The sequence below is a fragment of the Canis lupus genome, chromosome 6 (assembly GCF_011100685.1).
Source record: "Canis lupus familiaris isolate Mischka breed German Shepherd chromosome 6, alternate assembly UU_Cfam_GSD_1.0, whole genome shotgun sequence".
NCBI lineage: Eukaryota > Metazoa > Chordata > Mammalia > Carnivora > Canidae > Canis > Canis lupus.
The window spans coordinates 52,688,061-52,715,049 of record NC_049227.1 but is presented as its reverse complement, the minus strand read 5'-3'; the positions used below and the strand labels follow the sequence as shown (position 1 = coordinate 52,715,049).

Genomic DNA, 26,989 nt, shown 5'->3' with positions numbered 1-26,989 from the left:
TCTGCCCACCCCCCCTCTGTGACTATCATAAATAAATAAAAATTAAAAAAAAAATAAAAAGCTTTGGTAAATTTTCTGCTGATTTTTCCTTTAGTGAATGACATGAACCACTAGCATTTTTAATGTCCCACAAAGCAGAAGCTCAAAAATCAACCCAATGTTTCTTTTTTTTTTCTTAATAGAGCATAAGGTCATTTAGCCTGTTAATTCCCATGAGTCAGTATCAAAGTGAATGTGACCAAAATGCTAGACAATTTTGTGGAAGATAATAATTGACTGGTGGCTCAGACAATGGGATAGGGATTGAGGAGCTTGGTGACAGGGGTTTACCAATCCAATTAAACCCAAAATTAATTCCCAGGACACATTCCATGAAAAGTGTCATTATAATTTTAAACTGAACCTATTTTTAAACAGATTTATTGAATTATATTTTTATATATGATATATATTCTACATATGCTATATATAGTATGTTATAAATTATATATAACTCTATACATTATATATATACCCATAAATTGTGTATGTTATATATGTACAATTATTTATACATTAAAGTATAACATAAAATAAATTATATATATTTAAAGCATACAATTTTATGAGATTGACATGTGTATGTACTTTGAAACCATCATCACAAGACAATGAACGTGTTTATCATGCTCCATGTGTGGGAATTCACCATATCCTTGCCATATCCTTCATTTGGTATGATCAGTTCTTTTAAATTTTATGCAGTCTGATAGGCATATATGTCACTGTGGTTTTAATTTGCATTTCTGTAATGACTAATGATGTTGAGCATATTTTCATTTGCTTATTTATCGTCCACAATCTTCTTTGGTGAAGTATCTGCTCAATTCTTTTGCTCCAAGTGGGAAGGGTTATTTTCTTTCTCTCTTTCTTTCTTTCTTTCTTTCTTTCTTTCTTTCTTTCTTTCTTTCTTTCTTTCTTCTTTCTTTTTCTTTCTTTCTTTCTTTCTTTCTTTTTCTTTCTTTCTTTCTTTCTTCTTTCTCTTTCTTTCTTTTCTTTTCTTTCTTTCTTCTTTCTTTCTTTCTTCTGTTTTTTTTTTTTTGTTATTTGTTTTCTTATTATGGATTTGGAATGTTCTTTAAATATTCTGGACATAAAAAAATTATTCTGGATATAGTCCTTCATCAGGTATATAATTTGTAAATATTTTTCCCATTCTGGTTTATATTTTCACTTTCTTAACAACAGCTTTGGAAGAGCAAAACTTTAAAATTTGAGTTAATCACATCCCTTTTTTTTTCTTTCAAACACTGTGCTTTTAGTATATATCTAAAGAAATGTTTGCCTAACCTAAGGTCACAAGAACTTTCTCTGATGTTTTCCTATGAAGTTTTATAGTTTTAGGTTTTTCATTTCATTTCATAGGTTTTTCATAGATCTGACTATTTTGAATTATTTTTTATATAACATGTCAGATGTGAGTCAATATTTACTTTTTAAAAAATTTGGATATCCAATTTTACTAGTATCACTTGTTGAAAAGACTCTATTTTTGTTCACTGAATTTCTTCTTTGCAACTTAACCAAAAAATCAGTTGTTCATACAACTAACATGAGAGTTACTTTGAGGCTTGTTATTCTTCATTAATCTATTTGTATATTTATTTTTTTTATTTATTTTTTTAATTTTTATTTATTCATGATAGGCACACAGTGAGAGAGAGAGAGAGGCAGAGACACAAGCAGAGGGAGAAGCAGGCTCCATGCACCGGGAGCCTGACGTGGGATTCGATCCCGGATCTCCAGGATCGCGCCCTGGGCCAAAGGCAGGCGCCAAACCGCTGCGCCACCCAGGGATCGCTGTATATTTATTTTTATGCCAGTATCACTCTATCATGATTCATGTAGTTTTACAATAAGTCTTGAAATGAAAAAGTTTTAGACTTCCAAACTGGTTCTTTTTTAATGGGTTCTGATTACTGTAAGCCCTTTGCACTTCCATAGGAATTTCAGAATCAGCTTGTGAAATTCTACCGAAAAAATAATGCTAACATTTGGGTTAGCATTGCATTTTATTTTTATATCATCATGGGGATACTTGACATCTTAACAATATGAAATCTTCCAATCTTTGAACACAATATAGCCTCCCATTTATGTAGGGTTTTTTAAAATTTATATGAACAATATTTTGTAGTTTCAAAGTTGATGTCATTCTCATCTTTGTCAGATTTATCCCTATGCTCCTATTGATATATTAATATTATATGACACATTTATTTTAGTTTCCACTTGTCTATTGAGAACATATAAAAAGTATGATTGATTTTTATAAGTTTATCATGTATCTTGTAACCTTGCTAATAAACTCATTTATTATTTAAAGTAGTATTTTGACAGGCCATGACCAGGATGAGGTGAGTTGGACATTCTCCTGGGGTACAGAACTAAAGAGAGTACAAAAAAGTTGGTAATGAAGATATACACTATTTTAATGCAGTATTTTTAAAAAGTCAAATCTGAGAACAGCCTGCTTTTGTAAATAAAGTGTTTTTTATTGTTACATTTAATCACATTTTCTAAATAAACAATCATGTCATCTGTGAATAAAAAAGTTTTACTTATTCCTTTGAAATCTGCATATCTTTTGTTGTTGTCATTCTCTTATTTAACAAAAACTTTAGCACAATGTGGAATAGAAATGGTAAGAGCAGATACCCTTATCCTACTTTTCTCAGGAAGAAAATATTGTCTTTCACCATTAACTATGATTTAGCTATAGGTTTTTTGTTTCTTTTTTTCTTTTTAAAGATTTTATGTATTTATTCATGAGAGACAGAGGCAGAGACACAGGCAGAGGAAGAAGCAGGCTTCATGCAGGGAGCCTGATGTGGGACTCCATCCCAGGATCCCAGGATCACACCCCAGCCAAATGCAGGTGCTAAACCGCTGAGCCAGCCATCCAGGGATAACCTGTTTGTTTCTTTTTAATGCCTTTCACTAGGTTAGGAAATAACTCTTCTATTCTTAGTTTGCTGAAATTTCCTTTAAATTAGAAACATTTTTAGATTTCTTCAAATTTTTTGTTGGTTCATAGAAATAATTATACAATTTCTATTGTTGTTATTATGTAGTTTGTCATTTATGTGAATTACAATATTCTCAAATGTTAAACCTACTTAGAATTCTTGAGATAGACCTCGTTTGTTCATGATGTATTATACTCTATGCAATATTGGATTATACTTGTTAAAATTTGTTTAGAACTTTTGCATCTATCTTCATGAAGGATAAGAGTCCATACTTTTATTTTCCTGTCCTGTTTTCATCCAGTTATGGTATCCGGGTGTTGGCATCATAGGTTTAGTTTGGAAGTGGTCTCTCTGTTTTACTTTTCTGAGAGAGTGTGTGTAGAACTGGAATTATTCTTTAGACCATAAATAGCTGAAAAAATCTACTCATGAAGCCATCTGGGCCTGTAGTTTTCTTCAGGCAAATGTTTCAAACTATAAATTCAATTTTTTTAACATTATCTATTGCTTCTTGACTAAGCTTTGATAGTTTGTGTCTTCAAGGAATCTGACTGGTTTACTTACATAAAATTGTTCATAATTATTTTATGATTTTTCTTTTAAAATCTATAGAATCTGCAGTGGTGCTACTTTTCTCATTCCCTATACTGATTATTTGTGTTTCTTCTCTCCTTTTTTCTTCATTAGTCTGGATGTTTTTATAAATTTCATTTGTTTTTGCAAGAAATTTTGCAAAGCTTTACTTTCCTTGGTATTCTCCATTATTTTTACTTTCTATCTTATTAATTTCCTCCACTGATCTTTATTATATCATCATTTTATTTACTTGGAGTTTAGTTTGTTCTTTTTTTTCTAGTATTTAGAGATAAAAGTTGCAGTAATTGAGACCTTTCTTCATGTCTGATATATATGTATTTAATGCTATAAATTTCCCTATTAGTAATGCTTTTACGAATACAATAATTTTAATTTTTTAGTTTAATTTTCGTTCAGTTCAAAATAATTTTAATTCTCATGATTTTTTCCTTTATTCAAAGGTTATTTAGATGTATTATTTATTTTTTAAATATCTTGGGATTTTCCCAATATATTCCTGTTGTGGTTGGAATACATACCTTGGATGAACTGAATTCTTTAAAATTATTAAGACTTCTTTTATCATGGTACATCTTTTTCCATTGCTACAATTTTCTCCTATTTGTGTCTTCATATTTAAAATTGTTTTTCTTATAGGCAGTATATGTGGTTGAGTCAAGCTTTTTCATTCAATCTGAACATCTCTGCCTTTTAACTGGGGATGTTCAGACCATTTACATTTAATGTGATTATCGATATGGTTAGGTTTAACTCTATCTCTTTACTATAGCATTTCTATTTGCATTGTCTCTTTTTTAATAGCCTTTATCTCTTTTTCTGCCTTCTTTTGGTTGAGTACTCTGTATGATTCCATTTTATACTTCTACTGTTGCTTTTCTACTAGAATCCTCATGCATATTTTTTATTGGCTGTTTAGAGCTTGGAGTATACATCTTCAAGTTATCACAGTCTATCTTCAAGTGACAAAAAATTTACATAAAGTGTTAGAAGCTACAATAGTATACTTCCATTTCTTCCTCACAACTTTTGTACTATTATCATATATTTTACCTTAATATATTTTATAAACCATATACTGTTTTATATTTTTGTTTAAATAATCAATTCTCTTCTAAAGTGAATTAAATAGTAGTTATTTATAGTTACAAATTCTGTATTCTTCATTCCTTTGTGTACTTCCATATTTCAACCTAGCATCATTTTACTTTCTGCCTAAAACATTAAAGAATATATTTCCTGTGATGCCAATCCCTCAGTGATGAACTCTTTTAGTCTTTTTAGTGTCAAAAAATATTTATTTCACCTGTATTTTTGAAAGATATGTTGCTGAATTTTGAAATCTAGATTAACAGTTGTCATTTTTTTCTTTCAACACTTGAAAGTTGTCGTCTAGCTTGCATTTTTTCTGACAACAAATCAAAACAGTAACCTCTGTACTTGTTCTTCTGTATGAAACATGCTTTTTGTCTTGTGAAATTTTCTCTTTATAACTGATTTGATTAATTTCATTATGATGTACTCCTTGGTGAAATTTTCTTTGTGTTTCTTATGCGCGTAGCTCAAGTTTCTTGTTTGTTTGTTTGGCAGATGGGGAAGTTTGTAGTTTTATGTAAAACTGGGAAAATTTGGACCAGTATTTTTTCTTCAAACTTTAAAAATCCAGTGCATACTAGGCCACTAATATGTAGTTGTCCCTGGCTCACTAACAGTATGCTTACTCCCCACTCTCCAACATCCTCCCATTCCTGCATGAATTTTACCTTAGATAATTTTTATTGCCATATCTGCAAGCTGATTAATCATTTTTCTGCAATGCCTAATATGCCATTAATAACTTTAGTATATTTTTCATCTTATTCATTATAGTTTTCATTCTGGGAATCTGGTTTAGCGTGGTTTTGTTTGTTTGTTTGTTTTTATCTGTGTTCCATCTCTTGGTTTGAACATATGGAATATATTTGTAACAGTTTTAATCCATTTGCTAGCTAATTTTAACATCCCATAAGTTCTGGCACAGTTTTAATTTAATGATTTTCCTCTTATTTTAGATTATATTTTCCTATTTTTTTACGATAGGTAATTTTTAATTGAATGCCAGACACTGTGAATGTTATCTTGTTTGGTCCTAGATATTTTTTATTTCTATATTTTGTTTTGAGTTGCAGCTAAGTTACTTGGAGATAGTTTGATCCTTTCAGGTCTTGCTTTTAAGGTTTGTTGGGCATGACTAAAGCAGTGTTCAGCCTATGGTTAATTGTGAATCATAGGGTTTTCCAGTCTGGCTAGCAGTAAGAATCATTATTACCAGACCCATTTAAGAACTGAGTACTTGTCCCTCTAACCCATTCAGAAAGTTCTTTCTGCAGTCCCTTGTAATTCACTTAAATGCATGAGCTTATCTGTACTCTGCTGAACACTCAAGGGGGACCTTTTGCAGGTCTCTGGAGTATCTCTGTATGTAGCTCTCTGCTTTCTGGTGCTCTGTCTCATGAATTCTGGCCACCTTGGTCTCTCTGGACTTTCAGTTCTGTCTCCTCAACTCAGAGAGAACCCTGGGTTTTACTCCCTGAAATGTGGCCTGGAAACCTTCTGAAGCAATGGTAGAGCTCATTTCCTTGGTTTTCTGTCTCCCAGTGACTAGTGCCTTTATTGACTGATGTTTCAAGTTTTAAAAACTATTGTTACATATATTTTATAATTTTTTTATGTTGCTATTTCAGTTGGGATGGTAAATCAAGTCCCCATAACTCTACCTAAATGACACCTAATGCTTTCTTTTAAGGAACTAGAAATATCCTATCAAAAAAAAAAAAAAAAAAAAAAAGGCCCCACAAACAAACTTGGCCAGAAACTAATCACAGAACTATGAATTACACTATGTATTCTGATTCATTTTGGCTACTCTTGCTTCGAGGAATTAAATATATTTTAAATTTTCTTTGTTTCTATGCTGATACTAAGAAAATAACTCATTTAAATCTTCTTTTAATTGGAAACTAAGTCAAAAGAATGAATGACATTAAAGCACAGAAGTAAAATGAATAAAACACTGAACAAAGAATCAGACTTTACATTCTATATAATGTATAATAAACTCAGGTTCAGAAGAATCACCAAAAAGCATATTTAGTGAGTTTTTAATTTTTTAGTTGGTAATTATTTCTAAAACAGTGACTTTTACATGAACTGTTTACAAATACTTTGAAAATCGGCTGGCAATATACTTCAACAGCTAAAAATATACTATTACCTTTGACTTAGAAATCCTTTAGAATATTTCATGAAAACTAATTATTATTTTAAGTAGCAATAAAAGCTAAATGCATAAAGATATTCTATGCAATACAATTTATAATGGTGAATAATTGCAATGTGCCAAACATGTTACATATAATATCTTACTTAATCTATACAATATATACAATTATATCTTATAATGTAAGATATAATTATCTTACATTAATCTCTGATAATAGTTATTGTTATCGAACAGATGAGGACGTTGAAGTTGTGAGTGCCAATAAACAGCAAGTCAGAGGATATGCTGAGATTCAAACTCATCCTGACTTTAAACCTCATGCCTTTAGCTCTTAGACTCTATCAGAAAGTGAAAACAGATACTTGTTAGTTAATTGGATGCAGATTACTTTACTTCCATCCACCTAACTTTTTAAATTTCAATTACTATTATGATTCATTTTATTTTATTTTTTGTTGGCTATATCGATCTTTTAAAAAATCAATAAAGTAATGTCATCAGATAACTCTCCTGAACTTTAGCAAAGAAAGGAAGTTGGGAAGTATCTATGTCCTCTAGAGTTCATGGTGTATAGAAGGAAAGGAGTTTCCTGGGGATATGCTAGCCTTCCCTTCAATACCTGCTCTAGCAGTTTCCTAATTTATTTAAAATAAATCAACCTGGGAATGTGTAAAGTTGACAGAAACAGAGACTTGACAAGCTGAAAAAATTCCAGAGGGAGCAAAGAAGGAATCCTTCCAGTGCAGAAATGCTTACATTTCTGTTGGTGAATATCCTCTTCAGGATATGAGGGGGAAAGGGTCAAGGTGATGTTTATGTTTTATAATCTCTGTGATAAGAAAGCAATGGTTTAATAAAAAATGAAAGCAAAAAAAAAAAAAAAAAAGAAAGATAAAAAACCCAACCCTGTACTGGTGACTGTTGGACTGACAACATATGTATTATAGTTTTGTCTGTAACTAAATTTTATCTTTCTAAATGGACTGAGTAGAGGGTAACAAAATCCCCTTATTTCTAATGAGTAAAACTTAATTATAAATAATCCAAAGAAAAGAAAGCCTGCTTCTGCTAAGTCAGCCTTCACAGTGCCTATAAGAAGACTGAAGGAGTTATAGGGTGATGAATATCCACTGAATAAGCAGTGAGCATCCTCCTTGCTTTGTGGATACATAGATCCAACTGAATCTCCTGACTCCCTATTTTCAAATACATAACTTAAAATGGGATCAATTAACAGTTCAAACCAAACCAGTCCATGCTGAGTCACTGACATTGGTTTCTAAAGTCAGCTACATCCCTGCAAAGCAGTAAGTATTAAGCTATAAAATGTCCTGTGCTGGGACTAATGACAAAATAATGGTTGGTTGAAGACAGACTTATTTCTTTGTCCAATAAAAAGATTTTGTTTTATATTTGAGAATCTGTGGTTAAGAGAATTCAATATAATTGACCCATCTGAGTGAGTGGGTAAGGGAGGACTGAAATAAATTATTACTCTTAATTCTTCAGGTTCTTTAGAGCCAAGTGAAATACCTCAAGGTGTAATGGAAAGTGACCTCACTTACTAGCTGTGTGACACAAGTGCCCTGTGCAATGCAATATTTCAAAACGTCGGTTTCCTCATCTATAAACTGAGGAAAAACTCTGCTTCACAGATACATAAAGCTCATAGTACAGTTCCAGCACCTATAAAAGGCTCTCAAGTTCTGATACAGGACTTTTATAAATATTTAATGATGTATGTCAAGGATTATGAATGATGCTGCTTTTATATGCAGTAGAATTAATTGAGGAACTAAAAAAAAACACACACAAACACACACACACACACACACACACACATACACATACACATACACACACACAGAGGGATATATATTCATTCTATCTATGCCAGAATTTCTGAAAGGACTGAACTAGGACAGGGCCTAACCATAAATAGCTTTTCTGAAGCTCCCCAAGTGATTCTAATATGCACTCAGAATTGAGAACCACAGGACATAGATTCTGAAGCTGTGTCCATAGTCAATAGAATACAAGAAATTAATGAAGTAGGATTGGAAAAAACTTAGATCTTTATTTTCACTAACCTCCTGCTGAAATTTGGCATTTCCTCATGAATACAATGAACCACAGTAGTACTATCAACCTGTAACTTTGCACCAACAGAAGCCACAGAAGATCATAATACTGTTGTTACAGACATCTCAAGGTGTCATTGATAGTCACCATTATATGTCAAAATTGCAGTAGTTATTAGATCTGCCACAAGACTGTGTTTTTAGTGACTTGTTACAGAGGAACATGCATTACTATATCGTATTTTTAAAAATAAGTTTAGCATTCTATTTTAATGCAATGGGTATCCTTTGCAAACTACTGAATTTGGTTTTACACACTCAAAAACATTCTGAAGAAAGGCTTTTAGGCTTCACAAGGGTGTATAAGGATTCCATACAAAGTTAAAAACTTTGTATTTTGAGGCTATTGGTCAGGAAACCCCTTTCAGGAATGCTGATGAAGAACAACAACTTTGGAATCATTTTGGACTTCACGTGGGCAATGCTGATTTCTCAGTAATGAACTGAGAAAGGGGTTCAGTAGAATGAGGTGTATTCTAACAGAAGTATATTTACATATCAATTGTTCTTCCTTTATTAATTTCTCTAACAAAGCCATCACTCCCTTTTCTATCTTCACCAGCTAATTCACTGCTAAATCCCTATCTTTTGCCTAACTCTTACTTTAGCTGCCACAAATGATAGAAAATGTCAGTCATTGTTTGCTAATTCAGTGCATTCAGACAAAATGCAGCATGTATTTTTTGGTAAAAGTTTTTTTTCAAAGCCTAAAATATACTGTTTCTAAGGCTTTTGCAATGGGAATGAAAGGATTCACTTAAAATTGATTTCTGTAAGCCCTAATTATACAGTACATTTCATAATAAGCATTGAAAAATCTCAGCTTAGGAACAAAAAAAAACCTCTTAGTTAGTAATAATCGTCACTACAATGATCCGTGTGCCAAATTTAATTCACAGATAAATAAAAGGAAACCTTGAAAGCTGGGCAGTCTAGTCTAAGTGTGGGCTTTGCTGCAACTGTGTGATAGTGAAGAGACAAGCCCTTACAATGTATTTCAGGGGTCTCGATGTTTTTCTATTCAAGGTGTTCTTCCCGTTGTCTCTTCCAGTTCATGGTCAACTGGTGCCTAGACTCTCTAGAAAGAGAGATACTAGCTGCCGATATCAGCTGACCTACATCCCTTCCCCACAAACCCCAGGATAATTTCTTTTTCAGAAAAGTTAGCCCTTGCTTAGAAGCTGCCACGGTGGGTTGAATTATCCGATCTCTGTCATTAAAGGTGGCAGCCACGCACTTGAGAATGATGTGGGAAAACTCCAGTGAGAGTGATAATTAAACTTGGAAAATGAAGGGTCACCTTCTTTCATTCAGCTCATTGGGTTTGGCATCAGAGTAATTCCAAAACAGTAGGGGATATTCTAGTCTCAGCATGGCAATATCTAGGTGCAACACATTATTTCTAGGGGTTCAAATGGGAATGCCATTTTAATTGTATTTAAAATGTTGTCTTTGATATGGGGAATAAAAATGTTAGAGACTAGTTCTAAGAATATAGAAAAAGAATAATGAGTATAATTGAAATGGTGTAAGAATTAGAAAAAGAAATGCATGCATTGTTTTCTCAGTAGAAAAAAGCATTATAGGAGAAGCAAATTGTTTTCAGGGAAATTGAAAAGAACGGTTAAATGTGCGTCTTCTTTCTACTTGCTTGTGGAATTACAAAGTGAGTGGTTACATCTCAGCTTTCTTGTCTACTTACTATCATTTCTTGGAGGCCATTATTTAACATTTCACTCCTGCCCAGAAGAGGGTAGATGGAACTAAAGACAAGCCATTGGTAGGAGTTCTCTTCCAGGAAAACTTTTTTTTTTTTTTTTCAGATACATTGGCTTATCTAAATACAGTATTTGGAGAAATGATATTCATAGTATTCTTATGCTGCATTCAAAAGTAATTTTGAAATTTCAAAGGCCTGAAATGATACTGCAGTAGATGCATTAAAAAATCTCTGTCATTAGGCAGGAACACAGATGCTAAAAAGCAAATTTCAAGTTCAAATTCTGGCTTCACTGTAATAATCCCCCCTGATCCATGGGGGATATGTGCGAAGACCCCCAGTGAATACTTGAAACCATGGGTAGCACTGAAAACTCTAAATCCCATACTTTTTCCTATATATACAGATCTACAATAAAGGTTTAGTTTATAAATTGGGCACAATAAGAGATTAACAATAACCAATAATAAAATAGAATAATTATAACAACATACTGTAGTAAAAGTTGTGTGAATATGATCTTTCTCAAAAAAATATGATCTTTCTCTCTCTCAAAATACCATATTGTACTGTCTTCAGTCTTCTTCTTGTGATGATGTGAGATGAGAAAATGCTTACGTGATGAGATGAAGTGAGGTGAATAACAAAAGCACTGTGACATAGCTTTAAGCAACTACTGAATTTCCAAGCGTACACGAGATGCAAAATCATCTGCTTTTGGACCCTGGTTGACTATTGGTAACTAAAACCACGAAAACAGTAACTGTGGATGAGGAAGGACCATTGTAATAGCCGTGTAACCCTGGGCATGCTACTTAACTTCTGTGTTTCCTCTCTGTGAAATGGGGAAGTAACAGTACCTATCCTATAAGATTATTTAAAGACTGAGTGTTAAAATATATAAGACATTTATCATAGTAAGAAGCATAGTTTAATATTATAAGAGCTCAAACTTATCGTTATTAGGTTATTACATGGTCAATAGCTAGTATAATACTTAAGGCTCTAGGCCATGTTAAAAATATATTAATAATTCTTATGGTTGACTTTTTGTCCTTGTCATAATGAGCAAAGCTTCCCATAAGCTTTGGGTCCTTTAAAAAACAAATAACCCAACATAACTGTTATTACGGTTGATTTTATAATGTGAACATAGATGTGATTTGCAACATCATTTTTAGAAAGTGAAAAATTCCTAATGAACAGAAGCTATAGATTTCATATGAGTCTTGATAGCTCCCTTCATATTTGAGGGTTTAACTTGAGGAAGGTTAATTATATTCTCTGCATCTATATTTTGTTTCAATGCAAGAAAACTGTGAAACAATTAGGACTTTTTTAAAACATAAAAAACAGAAACAAAAACTTGGTAGGTTAGACAATAGTATGACAGCAAAAGTCCCTTTGTTAAGATTTTCTAATTTATCCATCTGTGGGAAAACATCCACAAATTTCATTAGAATTCAAAATATTATTATTTTATTCTTAAGCCATTCCAATTTGTCTTTGAATCTTTTCTACAACATAAAGATACACATAGCTCAAACCTCAACTTCCATCCATCACCAGTCCTAGGAGGGTAAATGAGAGGGTGGAGGAAGAATGAGTGTTTTTGTGTGTGTGTGTGTGTGTGTGTGTGCATATGTGCATTGAGGTGAGGGAAGGGGAAGAAGAATGGATGAATGACATCAAGGACAACTCTAACCATCTACTGAAGAGAAAATACCATCTCCTGGCAACATGTAAAAATCCATAAACAAATGAAACATGTGTGATCATTGTGCACAGTACTTTTAAAGAAAGAGCTTCATAAAAAAACAACAACAACAACAACAACAACAGCGATTCATTTAGTATAAAGGTATTAAAATTATTTGGTAAATTATTTTCCACTGAAAAAATACAAATGCACTATAAACGAAGATATTCTGCTTATGCCTCAGGTTTATATTTAAAATGATTTATAGTCTGCAATTTCTTCCTAAGGTCATCACCTTCATAAATACTAGCCACATACAGTGAAAATCAACTCAATAAAATGAGTATTTCATTTCTCTTCCTCCTGCTTATGTAGATACTTCTTCCATCTGCATAGCACCCATTTATAACAAAGCCTCACACTGTGCAGATTTTTATGAGTTCTTGAGCTTTTCTTTCTTTTTTATCTTTCTATGCATCAGCAAAGCAACTGGCAGATTCTTTAATAAAATATATTATACACATTAATATTTATAAGCCTATGAATTGGATGTTTAAATAAACATTCACCAACTTATGCCAATTCTTTTGTTTTAGACGTTAAATCACACTTACATTGCCTGGAAAGTCAGCTTTTAGTTCAGTGACACTTTGACACCAATATGCAGCCGTTTTTTCACTGATGAGCTCAATATTCAGGAAGGAGCTTTGTCCAGGGCCATACATGGGGCCAGAGGTAGTCCCCCGGATGATTCTAGGTGAAACATTTGTCACGATGTCCTGATAAAAGAGTAAAGATATTGGGTCTCCTTTTGACAAACAAAAACTACAATCTTTATTCCCTGCTCGTTGCCATATGATAATATTTTACGAAGTCTTTCTAACATTTTTACAGAAGAATTTTTAAAATATATTTTAAATTACACATGAACATAAACCACTTCCAAATGAAATAGTAAAATATTTGTTAGCTTTATTTAAATTACCGCCTATAATTATAAGGTTAGCATAATAAAATATAGATATGTAAATTAATTTACACAGGTTTGGGGCATACATATTTTAATTTGTTTGCAATTAAATAATAAATAAAAACCTGAGTAAAATATAAGAAAATGATTTCAGTCTATTTAACCCAAATACCTCCAATGAAATTTTAACTCCAATAAAAACTAATGTTTTGTAAAGAAAAAAATATTTTTCTTAAAAATTAATTCCAATGTAAATCAGCCAAGGAGTATATATTACTACTACTGGCTCATCAAACTTTAACGCATACTCTAACAAATGGGGGTCAGTCAGCTTACCTACAGGAATCTAACTATAAATTCACATTCAATGAGAACTCAGTTCTCCCAAGACTGAAATGAGGATATCAATAACTTCCTGATAACTATAAACAGTAAACAGTCAAATTAACTCGCTTGTTAAGTGTAATTAACAATGCACAACTGCTTCTAAAGCTGTATTAACAAAGAAGAGTAACATTCTTACGTTACTAAAAACTAAAAAGAAACAAAGAAGAAAAATGTTTCTTTAGCCAACTTCCAATTAAAATTAATTTTGAGTAAAGGTCATTTAGTTAAGGATTTATCAGAATTAGTCATTTAAGTACCCCTCCTCACCATCTTGTCACTTTTAGTGAGATAACATGAACCCCCATTAGTATATAGCAATTAAGGTCAATTTACATATTTTAATTAAGAACCACCCCATATAAAACAATTAGCGTAATAGGCATACTAACTGGATTTCATAACATTTGGACGTTTTTCCAACTAGATAGACAGGAAACCTTAATTAGCATTAATTAGTGCTGATCTGCATATGTTTGATAAGGCATACCCTTGCCACAAAAGATTATTTATTCCTGAATCTGCCAAATGCTACAGTTGCAGAGGATGAAAGGACTTTTCTTCACATTGCATGTTAATTTCTGGTAATTTACATTCACTTTTACATTCGAATTAATATATTATAAAATAAATGGTATAAATGTTACAATAAGCCTCCTTAAATATGTACATTTTTACTTATAGGAATCCTGCCAGTTAATGTTTTACTAATTAAGCCATTCCACTTCTATTGTAATTGTGGGCAATACCACCAGCCTTACTTTGATTTGCTATTGTGAAACAGTGTTCCACAATCTTATAATGGGTAATATGACAAGTTGAGTCACTCCAGGAAGCTCAAGCCTGGTGGGTCAAATTTCTATCTTGGCAAATGCTTAAATGTGTGCTTTGCACCCCTGCAGGTGGCTTCTGTGCAGCTCACCCAGGTAGGTACTCTTTCACTGCCATGGTCTGAGGAGACAATTCTAGGAATAAATAAGGCTAGTTTTCTTCTATACTCCAATGTTGAAGAGCCATACTCAATAAGCCTTGAGGTCCTCATTTCCTCTGCTCTACCCCCTATCCTAAAAGCCCTTCACCTACATACATCCAATGTAGATCACAGGTTGTGCGCTGCATAGAAAAACTTGGCCAATGAAGGGAACAGAGTCCTCTTTAAGTTCATCAACTCCCATGGCCCGGCACTGAATAGTCCCACAAATGAAGGGGCACCTATTTTAAACAACCATTTTATAATTTAGTGGCACCTCTTGCTTACTGAATAAAACTCATTAATGTTAGCAGTACCCTGTTCCTTTCCATTTTTCAGGTCTTAGCCTAGACTTCAGTCTCTTTGAAAAACCTTTCGATCTCTCCAACATCATCAAGTCTTAATAAGCTGACTTAAGCCACCATAGCATTATATACCTTCCCCAATTGGCATTCATAACACCTGCATTGTGACTGCCTATATTCTTGTCTGAACCTTCCACTAGAGTGTAAGGTATGTAAGAGGAGAAACTATCTTGTTTCCTATTACATGACCAGCTTCTAGCCTGGCCTTTAGTTCAGATAATGTGTTTTGGAGAAGCCTAGTGCCAAGACCCTAGGCACTAGAATGGGTCTTGTCCTGAGGCATGGGAACTATTTAGGATTTATTGCTGGCCCTATTCTGTTGCTGAACAGATATGTGGATTTGGACTTATATTCAAATTTCAGGTACTGGTTCTTTGCTTAGATTCTTTCCTATTAGTCTGTTACTGTAGAATTGGGGACTTTCCCTGATAGCTCAGGGACCCCCTTCTCTGACTACAGCTCCCTACCACCAACTACAGCTAGATCCTGGTAGGAGTATGCTTGACACAGACTGTCCATTACTCCACCTTTCTCATATCAGCCTACTGCAGAGCCTTGATGACAGGAAGTATGTTTGAACTTCAATGCCCTGTAGCTTCTAAGATTTCCCTGATTGTTGGCCCTAACTTGCTGGGTTTATCTGATCTCTATGATCCAAATACAATGACTTTGTTCAAGTACAATCTGACTTTAGGGCTTTTCTGAGCCTGGTGGATGCAAATTCCTAACCTGGTCCATGGCTACCTTGGGGATTTGATTTCTTAGCCAATGAACCTATTAGGATCTTAACCAACTATAGTTGCTTCTTGTGTTTGAACCCTACTAGGACTAGGCCCACATCTTCACGGTATGCTCAGATTTTTTTTTTTTTTTTTAAGATCATAAAATGAAAAAAAGACACAGAATGGAAGAATTGCACCCATATTGAGTAAGGAAAATCCCAATGGTCCAGTTATTCTAAGCCATATGCTTTTTCACAGTAACCTTCCTCATAATAATTAGGTCAACAACTTACGATGGTGAAAGGGTCAATAAACTGACAAGATTTAATTGGAGGACAGTCAAGCAAATGCTTCTTTCTTAAAATGCCCCATATTAGTGGTAACTTAAAACCTAAGATTTTGCCATTAGAGACTTTTCCTTCATGTATTGTGACTTAAGTTTAATTTTAATATTAGGCTTATTTTATTTTTCTCTTCGATAATGTCATATTAAACTCTAAATATACCATGGGAGAATTTTCAAAGATCAAATTAACAAAGATTAAACTAACAAAGGTCAAAGAGGAAGTGCAAGGAAAATCAAAAAAGAAACTTCATCTACTTTATAACACAGGTTGCTTATTCCTTTCTGTTGATTTACGATAGGCAGTGTTTCTCTGAACAGGTCAGTTTTCTCTTTCCTTAATTCAAACAAAGAAGAAAGATCCTTAAACAACTCCCCGAATTACATAATGTCTACTGTGTAAAGCTTGTCAACTATCAGTGAGTCAATTTTTGCCATTCTAGCAATTTAAAAATTCAGTATATTCCAAATGCAACAAAAGTGCCCAGATTCCAAGATTATCACCCAGTGATAACTCAGTAATAGAAATTTTATTCTAGGTTTTCTTTCCCAAATTCATTCATATTTGCTACTTTGTCAAAAAATCTCCACTGACTTAAGACTTCTTAGAATTGTTAAATTAAGTGGAAGATGACCGAAAATGGATACATCCAATTATTATTGGTTATATGATTATACAGTTAGAGCTTCAATAATTGGGCAGTAACTTACTAAAGCTTTTGAACTGGGAAAACTAGAATTTGAGCATGATTTTATAAGATAATATTTTGCTTTAATATTTAATAGCTAAATTATATTAGCATTGCTTAAGGGAGTTAATATAACAAAATAAACATATTCAGAATATTTAGAACAAATGAGTTCATTCTCTATAACACAGAGGATGAATTACCATAGTTCAAATCTTCAGTGCATTGACAATATACAGATTTCTAAAAATTGATGTTTATAGATAAGGAAACGTTAGGTGATATCTCTGCTTTGTGTGATATTGTGACTACCATTATAAAATTGAATGTTAGTGACCCCTTAACATTTGAAGTGATGCTAGTGATATTTCAGCGTTAGTAAAGAGATTTAAATGGTAAACAGGCTGATTATATTTGCTTGTTTAAATTCAGTTACTTGACTTCTCTTATCCACCCCCCCAAAAAAAAACCTATAGTGTTTCCATGGTTACCACTGGTCAAGATAGTCACAATGGCCTCAATGAACAGAAAAAGAAACTTTGCAGCGATGTCTTGGAAAAAGCTAGGAAAAGAACTGGGATCCAAAAAAGTTGAATGAAAATGAAAAATACAGGTTCCAGAGTGAGCCACAGCTACTGTACCACAACAGATTAACTTAAAATTTGTTGAGTGAAAAGAGTAAACTGTCAAAAAATATAAAGAATATGATCCCTAAAACAAACAAAATAACACAACATACTATTTAGTAAAACATATTTATATGAACAAATATAAATAAGAGATTATGTAAAAATAATTCAGGACAGTGGATGCCAGGGGAGAATTGGGGACAGTGGAGTAAGAATGATTCTAAAAGTATTAGTGATATATAATTTTAAAGAAGTTTTACTCTTGAACTGCAGAAACATAATGGCAAAATGAGAAATCTGTTTAGTGAACTTTATGCATAGTGCATAGTGTTATGAGCTGCAGAGAAAGTTTTATTGGTTTACCTGAAAATCTGTCATTTAAATCTTAGAGGTAAGTTGTTCCTTTTATTTTATTTTATTTTTTAATTTCCAAAACTCTGCTCTAAACGGTTGTTTTTGTCAAACAAATCTCTTCACTAATTAGTTTTATAAGCTAGAATTTCGAAAATTAAATGTACTCCATGACAAATTGTCTTCTAAAATAAATCACTTTCTATTTAACCGGGATTTATCTATACATTATTCCATAATAGAGGAAAATCATTTTGCAAATAAATCTAACAACAATATCCTGTTACATAATATGGTCCTATCATTATAAATCTGGCATACTGCTACCCTGGGAATAGCAAAAAGTAAAATAAAATTCAACAGTGGCCCAGTTTCCAGTGCAACTCCACTATTATGAAAGAAAAGAACTCTTTAACATTTTATTTTCTTCATGAACTGAGTATATTAATATTTGATTACTCCCCAAAATAAATGTTATAATGGTCAGAATAATCTCTACTTGGTTGTTTTGGAGGGTCAGAATGGGTAGGTTGAGAATTTTTTCTTAATACATCAATTTTTCCATTCTAGTGCCTTATATAAAGACAGCACTCAAAAACCTGAAATTGTGACAAAATTTATCCCTTTGTCATCAGGAACTTTAAATCTGTCTACCCACATGGAAAACACAGTAAACAAGAGTAATAGTGTTATCTAGACATACAAGATAAATTATCAGAGAAATACTGGCATTGAAATTGTAGAAAAAAAATAATTCAGATTTTTATAGCACAGATCTTTCACATACATCATTCTATTTGATCTTCATGATTCTATCATCATGCTGCTAATACTAAAACTAGGGCCTAGAGAAATTAAAGGGACTTGTCCACTACTGCCCAACTCTAGTGAGCATTAGAGGTTAAGACTAGAATTGAGGTACATTTATGTGATATGAATAATATCAGTGACTACTTAACATTTGATTCAGGTGATACTAATTAGCACTAATTTTAGTTGTAAGAAAAATAAGTCAATTTAAACAATTATTTATTTATTTATTTATTTATTTACGGAAATGGAATGTGATATCTACTTGAAGGAAAAGGAATAATTCCCATAACTGAAAATGCATTTCAAAATTTTTCTGTCTCTTTTCTCTGCTTTTTTTTTCATAGCTCTTCATTCTTCCCTCTTTCTATAGAGGGCTTCCTCTGCTACAGTTCAAGTTCATATGATAGAACCATCAGCCCCTGACAGGTTCTGGTTTATAAGGTATACGTATAGTCACGCTCAAATCTTGTAATCTCACAGGCCCAATTTTACCCTGGTGGCAGAGACTCTAATGGGTTTCACTTGGGTTTGATATTTGCCCCTTGTCTAATTAACTATATCTATCAGGGTAGAATTAAGGGTTCATATATATGCTCATATAAACAAATACGGAGTAATCGAGAGCTAAGCAAATAGTTTTAAACGAGTCTTTAAGAATCTACTACCCTGGGACTAGTCTTTGCTAGGTTCACCTTAGAAAACTTAGAAAAAAATATCATATGATCATGAACAAAGTATAATTACCTAGGAAAGTGGATGAAAATGGACAAAATTATTATCATATAATGAAATGAAACTTCCCACAGTCTTGAATAAACCATAACAATCCATTTCCTATTCCTGTGGGCCCAAACCTTACTAGATCAAAGTTGTAAGAACTCTTTAAAAACTCCCTCATGTTTTAGGTTACATTGGCAATTCTGTTATTCCAGCATGGTGGTGTGCTGTAGACTGTCTGCACAGACAGCCTGGTGTACACCCAGTAGCAGTCTCATACTGCACTGAACTGATTGTGTAAGATGGGTAGGAGTGTAGCATTAGAGGAGAAACAACATGTTGTGTTCTACAATGAATAGGAAAAAAATTTACAACCTGATTAGGAATAAAGAGGGGAATAAAGAGTAGAAACCGAATATACTGAATGCCTCCTATGTGTCAAGGAAGGACTTTTACTCACATACTCTCTTGAGCTCACGTGGATCAAACATCTCCCACCTCTTAGATGGTGTCAAACATCTAGAGGATTTGGTATCTCTCACAGCTCAAGTACGGAGATTAAGTTTTTGAATTTTATTTATATTTTACTAGTAAAATTTTCAATCACAGACTTGTGTAGCTTTTTGTCTTTCCTCTTTCCCTTTTCCAAAGAGCTTATAACTTTGTAAATAGGACACCAAAAAGTAATTTGTTTTGCTCTTTGACTTTCTCATCTGTCAAACCGGCTTCACTATATGCTTCACTATATGACAGAGAGGTTGTAGGATCTTAAGTGAAATATTATAGCACATATCTGACATGTGGTATTTGATAAATACATATTTAATCATTCATCAGCTCATCAGCTTCAGAAACAGTCAAAACAGAAAGAGTTCAGGCACCTGGCCTTAACTTGTACATGGCCTGAAGCTGACAAAGCAACAGGAAATGAGGATGGGAAGATTGTAGAGTTGGGTCAGATTAGAGAGTCCTGAATGACTGTTTTAAGGAGTTCAAACTTTTTTCTGCAGGCTTTGAGAATCCATTGTGTTCTGTCTCCTATTCAAGTTATTAATACCAATAGCTCACAGCAGCTGTGCATTCACAGAGATAAGTTTTACAAGGAACAGATGAAGAGCTTTTTCAGAGCTGATATCAGATGGATTAAAACGTGATTAATCAACAGACAGACTGATTAAATTATTGGGTTCACTGTTCAGATAAGAGGTTTTGGATACACTCTGCCAAACTGTAATTAACTTAGAAATTTCTGCTGGCCTGCTTATAAGATGATCATGTGATATGCTTTGAAGAAATCTTTTAAGGCCCAGAACAGCAGCTGTGAAGGTGTAAGCATGAGTCAGTTTTAATAATTACTAATCATCTCCAAGTATTAAAGCAGAATTTTCACTGAAAATGATAAATATTTGTAAAAACTTTATTTTTTATAAAACTTGTATAAATCCTCTGGTTTTACTCTAGAAGCCACTGGAAGTGAAATGGCTATTATTTAAGTAAGAAGTACCTAAAAGAATCAAACAGGAGTTTTCCAGTTCTGCAGTATGGTTAACAAGATAATGAGAAAAACTCTCACAGTACAGCACATTAAAAAATACTGGACAGGGATATGAAAAAAACAAAAGATGAACAACTGAATTGGTGTCAAAATTAGGCAATTTCTTTGAGATCAAAAATGACAACAAAACAGATTCATAATGACAAACTAATTATAGGGTGGTGTCTGCTGGCCTCTGGAGGCCTAGAGCCTGATTCCTAATGGCTCATACACACCTGAGAGAGCAGAAAAAGTCAGGGCCTAACCATAAGGTAGGACAAACAAAAAGCAATGCTCTCAATTTGTGGTCTAGAAAACCACCAGAGGGGAATGGTGGGGTAAATGTCCAATTTAGCCTTAATTATGGATGGATGAAAAAAAAAACAAAGTCTCCCTTAAGATTTCAAACTTGTGTGGGCTACAAAACTTCAAGTTGAAAACTTGGTTTAAAGGTGGCTCCTGAAAAAAAAAAAAAAAAAAAAAAAAAAAAAAAAGAAAAAGAAAAAAAAAAAGGAGGTGGCTCCTGGTCATGGTGTCCAAAGACACCTAGGAGAAGCAATCTCAAACTCTCTCTGGAGGGATTTTTATCTCGGTATCAAAAAAATTCCCATAAATAAATTTCCATGGAAAGTGAACTCAGAAGAATTCTGCTAAACAAGTGAGAAAAAAAAATATAAGCCAGAGTCAGTAGGAAGACAAAGCTACAAAATCAGACCCACAAAAGATTATAGATTATCAGATATTGAAAATAAATCTTTAATATGTTTGAAAAATAAAAGAGGGACTGAAATGTGTAATCAAAGAATAAGAAATTCAAACTTAACATGAAAATTTAAAATATAAGCAAATATAAGCAAAAGGAATTTCTAAAAATTAAAAAATATATATATATATATATATATATATAGTACAAATTGGGAAAACATAACCTTAATAGTTTGGAGTAAACAAGAGATTAGACATAGCTGAATAGAATCAGTCCACTTGATATCTATGGGAATATGAAATGTGACATAAATGTGACAAATGACACGTAAAACGTAATATGGAGGTTGAGAGGCATGAAAAACAGAGAGTGAAAGGAGAAATCTAACTGGATCTCCCAAGATAATAGGGAGTCTTGAGAGAGGTAATAGTTCAATAGATATTGTTAGAGATTCAATAGAATTAATGAAAGACACAGATCTTCAAATTTAGGGTCAAAAAACACAAGGAAATTTTTTTAATCGACATCTTGTAGCAAATAAAATACCAAAAACAAAGAGAAAGCTTAATAAGTAGCCCGAGGAAGAAAAGATTATGTACAAAGGAAAAACAGATTGACAGGGAACTTCTTGACAGTGTCCTTGGAAGTCAGAAGAGGATAAAATATTGTCTCTAAAGAAGGAAGGGGAAAAATTAATAAGTTAATTAATTAAAAAATTAAAAAGGAAGGAATGTTAACTGAGAATTGCACAACTTCAAAATCATAATTCAGAATAAGAATAAAATAATTACATTTTTGAACAAAAGGAGTGATGAGCAAATAGTATACAGCAGAGAAAATGAGTGAGCTAATGCTATTTCAATGAGGAAGAATGTGAAAAAATGTTGGACAATAGCAAGAATGAAGCAAGTTGCATAAAGAATGTTAACTGTAGGGTTGTATTAAAAATAAAAACAGGCAAAACTGGACGGCGTACTATTTAGAGATACATATGTGGTAAAACATAAAAAAGCAAGAAAATGATAATGACAAAATCTAAGTCATTACCTTTAGAGGGAAGAGAAAGGGCTATATCTGAGTGGGGGTACATAGAGTCAAAGGTACAGGAATATCTTATGCTTCTCTTTCTGTGTGAAATGTTAAAAGAAGGTATTCATTGTATTATTTCTTAAAATGTATATCTATATTATATATTATTTTGTATACATACTATATTTCACATGGAAAATAGAAAAAAAGATAGGATGCAGACCTGAAGATGGTATTATTCTAGAGGCAGCTCAGATTGGTATTCTCTGCCTCAGCATTACCACCTGTGTTTACATATGGCCCTGAATGATGTCTTAGGCAGAGTACTACTTCTGGTGATTCCTCTAACAAAATGATGAGATTGTATGACATGATCCCTTATACCACTTTTAGTTGATACTCATTAGGATAACAAAAAGTCATTTATCCATAAACATACAAATTGGAAACATTTCAGATCAGAAGTGTTGCTATAAGAAACACTTTTTGGCCCATGACACAGATTTGTGATTTAGGGGTAATTTCAAACTCATTAAAACCACTTCAGGTAACACACACACACACACACACACACACACACACACATTTTGGCTGTTTTAGGTAATCTTCCCCACCAATATCTCACTGACTAAAATGAAAGAGGAAAAAAAAAAGTTTATTTCTGTCAAGATCTGCAAAACCATTCAGTTAACAAAAAAATCATTCATTTGGGCAAATATGTAGAGTCAAACTCCCCTAAATGTAAGTTAAGCAGCCATGAAATTTAATAATTGAAATAGTAAAGTTTAAAGTCTGCTTTCTCATAATTCTAACACTCTTACCCAATAGCATTCTTTCATATATTAGGCCATAAAGATGCTTGTATTATAATTACAAAACACCATTTAAAGAATGTATTATGTCCTACAGCACTTAGCCTTGACAAACAATTACTGGATATCACATTCAACTGAATAAAAAAAGCAATCTTTATCACAGGTTAAAATTAGCTTTGGAACAATAATGCTTTCAAAGCTATTGTAAACTCCAACTGCTTTGCACCAGTCTCTTTTGAGGAAATGCAAACAAGTAAACTGAAGGACATTTGAAAAACTTTGTGTCTGTGTCCTCTAAAGTTATTTCAAAAAAAAAATTTTTTTTTAGCTTCTTAGGGATAATCTGATAACATTTAAAGGGTGATCAGCATGGCTTCAATAGGAATAGCTTTTACAAATTAGAATCAAAACAAAACAACATATAACCAAGCAAGCAAAACCCAGAATTCTGGACTTTAGAACGTTATTCATAATAGGATTCGATTTTAATATCAGGACCACATGGTTTTATTTTTTATTTATTTTTTTTAATTTATTTTTTATTGGTGTTCAATTTACTAACATACAGAATAACACCCAGTGCCCGTCACCCATTCACTCCCACCCCCCGCCCTCCTCCCCTTCTACCACCCCTAGTTCGTTTCCCAGAGTTAGCAGTCTTTATGTTCTGTCTCCCTTTCTGATATTTCCCACACATTTCTTCTCCCTTCCCTTATTTTCCCTTTCACTATTATTTATATTCCCCAAATGAATGAGAACATATAATGTTTGTCCTTCTCCGACTGACTTACTTCACTCAGCATAATACCCTCCAGTTCCATCCACGTTGAAGCAAATGGTGGGTATTTGTCATTTCTAATGGCTGAGTAATATTCCATTGTATACATAAACCACATCTTCTTTATCCATTCATCTTTCGTTGGACACCGAGGCTCCTTCCACAGTTTGGCTATCGTGGCCATTGCTGCTAGAAACATCGGGGTGCAGGTGTCCCGGCGTTTCATTGCATTTGTATCTTTGGGGTAAATCCCCAACAGTGCAATTGCTGGGTCGTAGGGCAGGTCTATTTTTAGCTCTTTGAGGAACCTCCACACAGTTCTCCAGAGTGGCTGCACCAGTTCACATTCCCACCAACAGTGTAAGAGGGTTCCCTTTTCTCCGCATCCTCTCCAACATTTGTGGTTTCCTGCCTTGTTAATTTTCCCCATTCTCACTGGTGTGAGGTGGTATCTCATTGTGGTTTTGATTTGTATTTCCCTGATGGCAAGTGATGCAGAGCATTTTCTCATATGCATGTTGGCCATGTCTATGTCTTCCTCTGTGAGATTTCTGTTCATGTCTTTTGCCCATTTCATGATTGGATTGTTTGTTTCTTTGGTGTTGAGTTTAATAAGCTCTTTATAGATCTTGGAAACTAGCCCTTTATCTGATATGTCATTTGCAAATATCTTCTCCCATTCTGTAGGTTGTCTTTGAGTTTTGTTGACTGTATCCTTTGCTGTGCAAAAGCTTCTTATCTTGATGAAGTCCCAATAGTTCATTTTTGCTTTTGTTTCTTTTGCCTTCGTGGATGTATCTTGCAAGAAGTTACTATGGCCGAGTTCAAAAAGGGTGTTGCCTGTGTTCTTCTCTAGGATTTTGATGGAATCTTGTCTCACATTTAGATCTTTCATCCATTTTGAGTTTATCTTTGTGTATGGTGAAAGAGAGTGGTCTAGTTTCATTCTTCTGCATGTGGATGTCCAATTTTCCCAGCACCATTTATTGAAGAGACTGTCTTTCTTCCAATGGATAGTCTTTCCTCCTTTATCGAATATTAGTTGCCCATAAAGTTCAGGGTCCACTTCTGGATTCTCTATTCTGTTCCACTGATCTATGTGTCTGTTTTTGTGCCAGTACCACACTGTCTTGATGACCACAGCTTTGTAGTACAACCTGAAATCTGGCATTGTGATGCCCCCAGATATGGTTTTCTTTTTTAAAATTCCCCTGGCTATTCGGGGTCTTTTCTGATTCCACACAAATCTTAAAATAATTTGTTCTAACTCTCTGAAGAAAGTCCATGGTATTTTGATAGGGATTGCATTAAACGTGTATATTGCCCTGGGTAACATTGACATTTTCACAGTATTAATTCTGCCAATCCATGAGCATGGAATATTTTTCCATCTCTTTGTGTCTTCCTCAATTTCTTTCAGAAGTGTTCTATAGTTTTGAGGGTATAGATCCTTTACCTCTTTGGTGAGGTTTATTCCTAGGTATCTTATGCTTTTGGGTGCAATTGTAAATGGGATTGACTCCTTAATTTCTCTTTCTTCAGTCTCATTGTTAGTGTATAGAAATGCCACTGACTTCTGGGCATTGATTTTGTATCCTGCCACGCTACCGAATTGCTGTATGAGTTCTAGCAATCTTGGGGTGGAGACTTTTGGGTTTTCTAGGTAGAGTATCATGTCATCGGCGAAGAGGGAGAGTTTGACTTCTTCTTTGCCAATTTGAATGCCTTTAATGTCTTTTTGTTGTCTGATTGCTGAGGCTAGGACTTCCAGTACTATGTTGAACAGCAGTGGTGAGAGTGGACATCCCTGTCTTGTTCCTGATCTTAGGGGAAAGGCTCCCAGTGCTTCCCCATTGAGAATGATATTTGCTGTGGGCTTTTCATAGATGGCTTTTAAGATGTTGAGGAATGCTCCCTCTATCCCTACACTCTGAAGAGTTTTGATCAGGAATGGATGCTGTATTTTGTCAAATGCTTTCTCTGCATCCAATGAGAGGATCATATGGTTCTTGGTTTTTCTCTTGCTGATATGATGAATCACATTGATTGTTTTACGGGTGTTGAACCACACATGGTTTTATTATAGAAAAGAAAATTAAATGGCAAAGCCTATGCACTGGTGGGATTTGAGAATATGCTACCCTGAAATATGGTATCTTGGCATATTAAAGATCTTAAACTGAAGAAATTTTTTAAAAGATAAAAAAAGCAGAAAAGTCACTCTAACCTCACATTCCTGGCCCTTTTCTGACACAGGTCTTAAAAACTCCCCTGTGAAAAATACTCTCCCTGTAACAGGAGGAAAGACATTCTTATCACCAGAGACAGGGAGTTTAGGGCCAAGAAATCTGTCCAGACAAACCTTGTTAAACTCATCCTTATCTTCTTAGTTACTCCTTTACCACTTACTACCCTACCCCTAACCCAAAACCTCTGTCTTGTCACTTTTTTCACTTTATGAGAAAACATTGCTTCTTTGTCTAAAAGGTGTAACAGTTTCTTGTTCTGGTCACTTTGAGTTTTCATTCTCTTGTGAAGGCACCCATGTACATGTACAAATTCAATAAAATGTATATGCTTTTCTCCTGTTAATCTTTGTCAGTTTCATTTTCAGACACAGCCAGGGGCCCTAAGAGGGTTGAGAAAAACTTTTTCCTCCCCTATAAGTAGAATTGTCAGTTCATTCAAACCCAGTCTTCTGAGGTAATATACATTCTTATCTATTCATCCTTCAGAAGACAGTGTGG

General features: G+C 33.6%; 1 protein-coding gene across 4 annotated transcripts in view; it reads right to left on the bottom strand.

The window, feature by feature from the left end:
- DPYD (dihydropyrimidine dehydrogenase) overlaps positions 1-26,989 on the bottom strand; it is a 791,077-nt gene that overhangs the window by 308,881 nt on the left and 455,207 nt on the right. For all 4 annotated transcript variants that reach the window (XM_038541239.1, XM_038541240.1, XM_038541241.1 and 1 more), the window contains one exon: positions 13,042-13,206. In XM_038541239.1, coding sequence (XP_038397167.1) covers positions 13,042-13,206 — 165 coding nt within the window. The remainder of the gene's footprint in view (positions 1-13,041; positions 13,207-26,989) is intronic.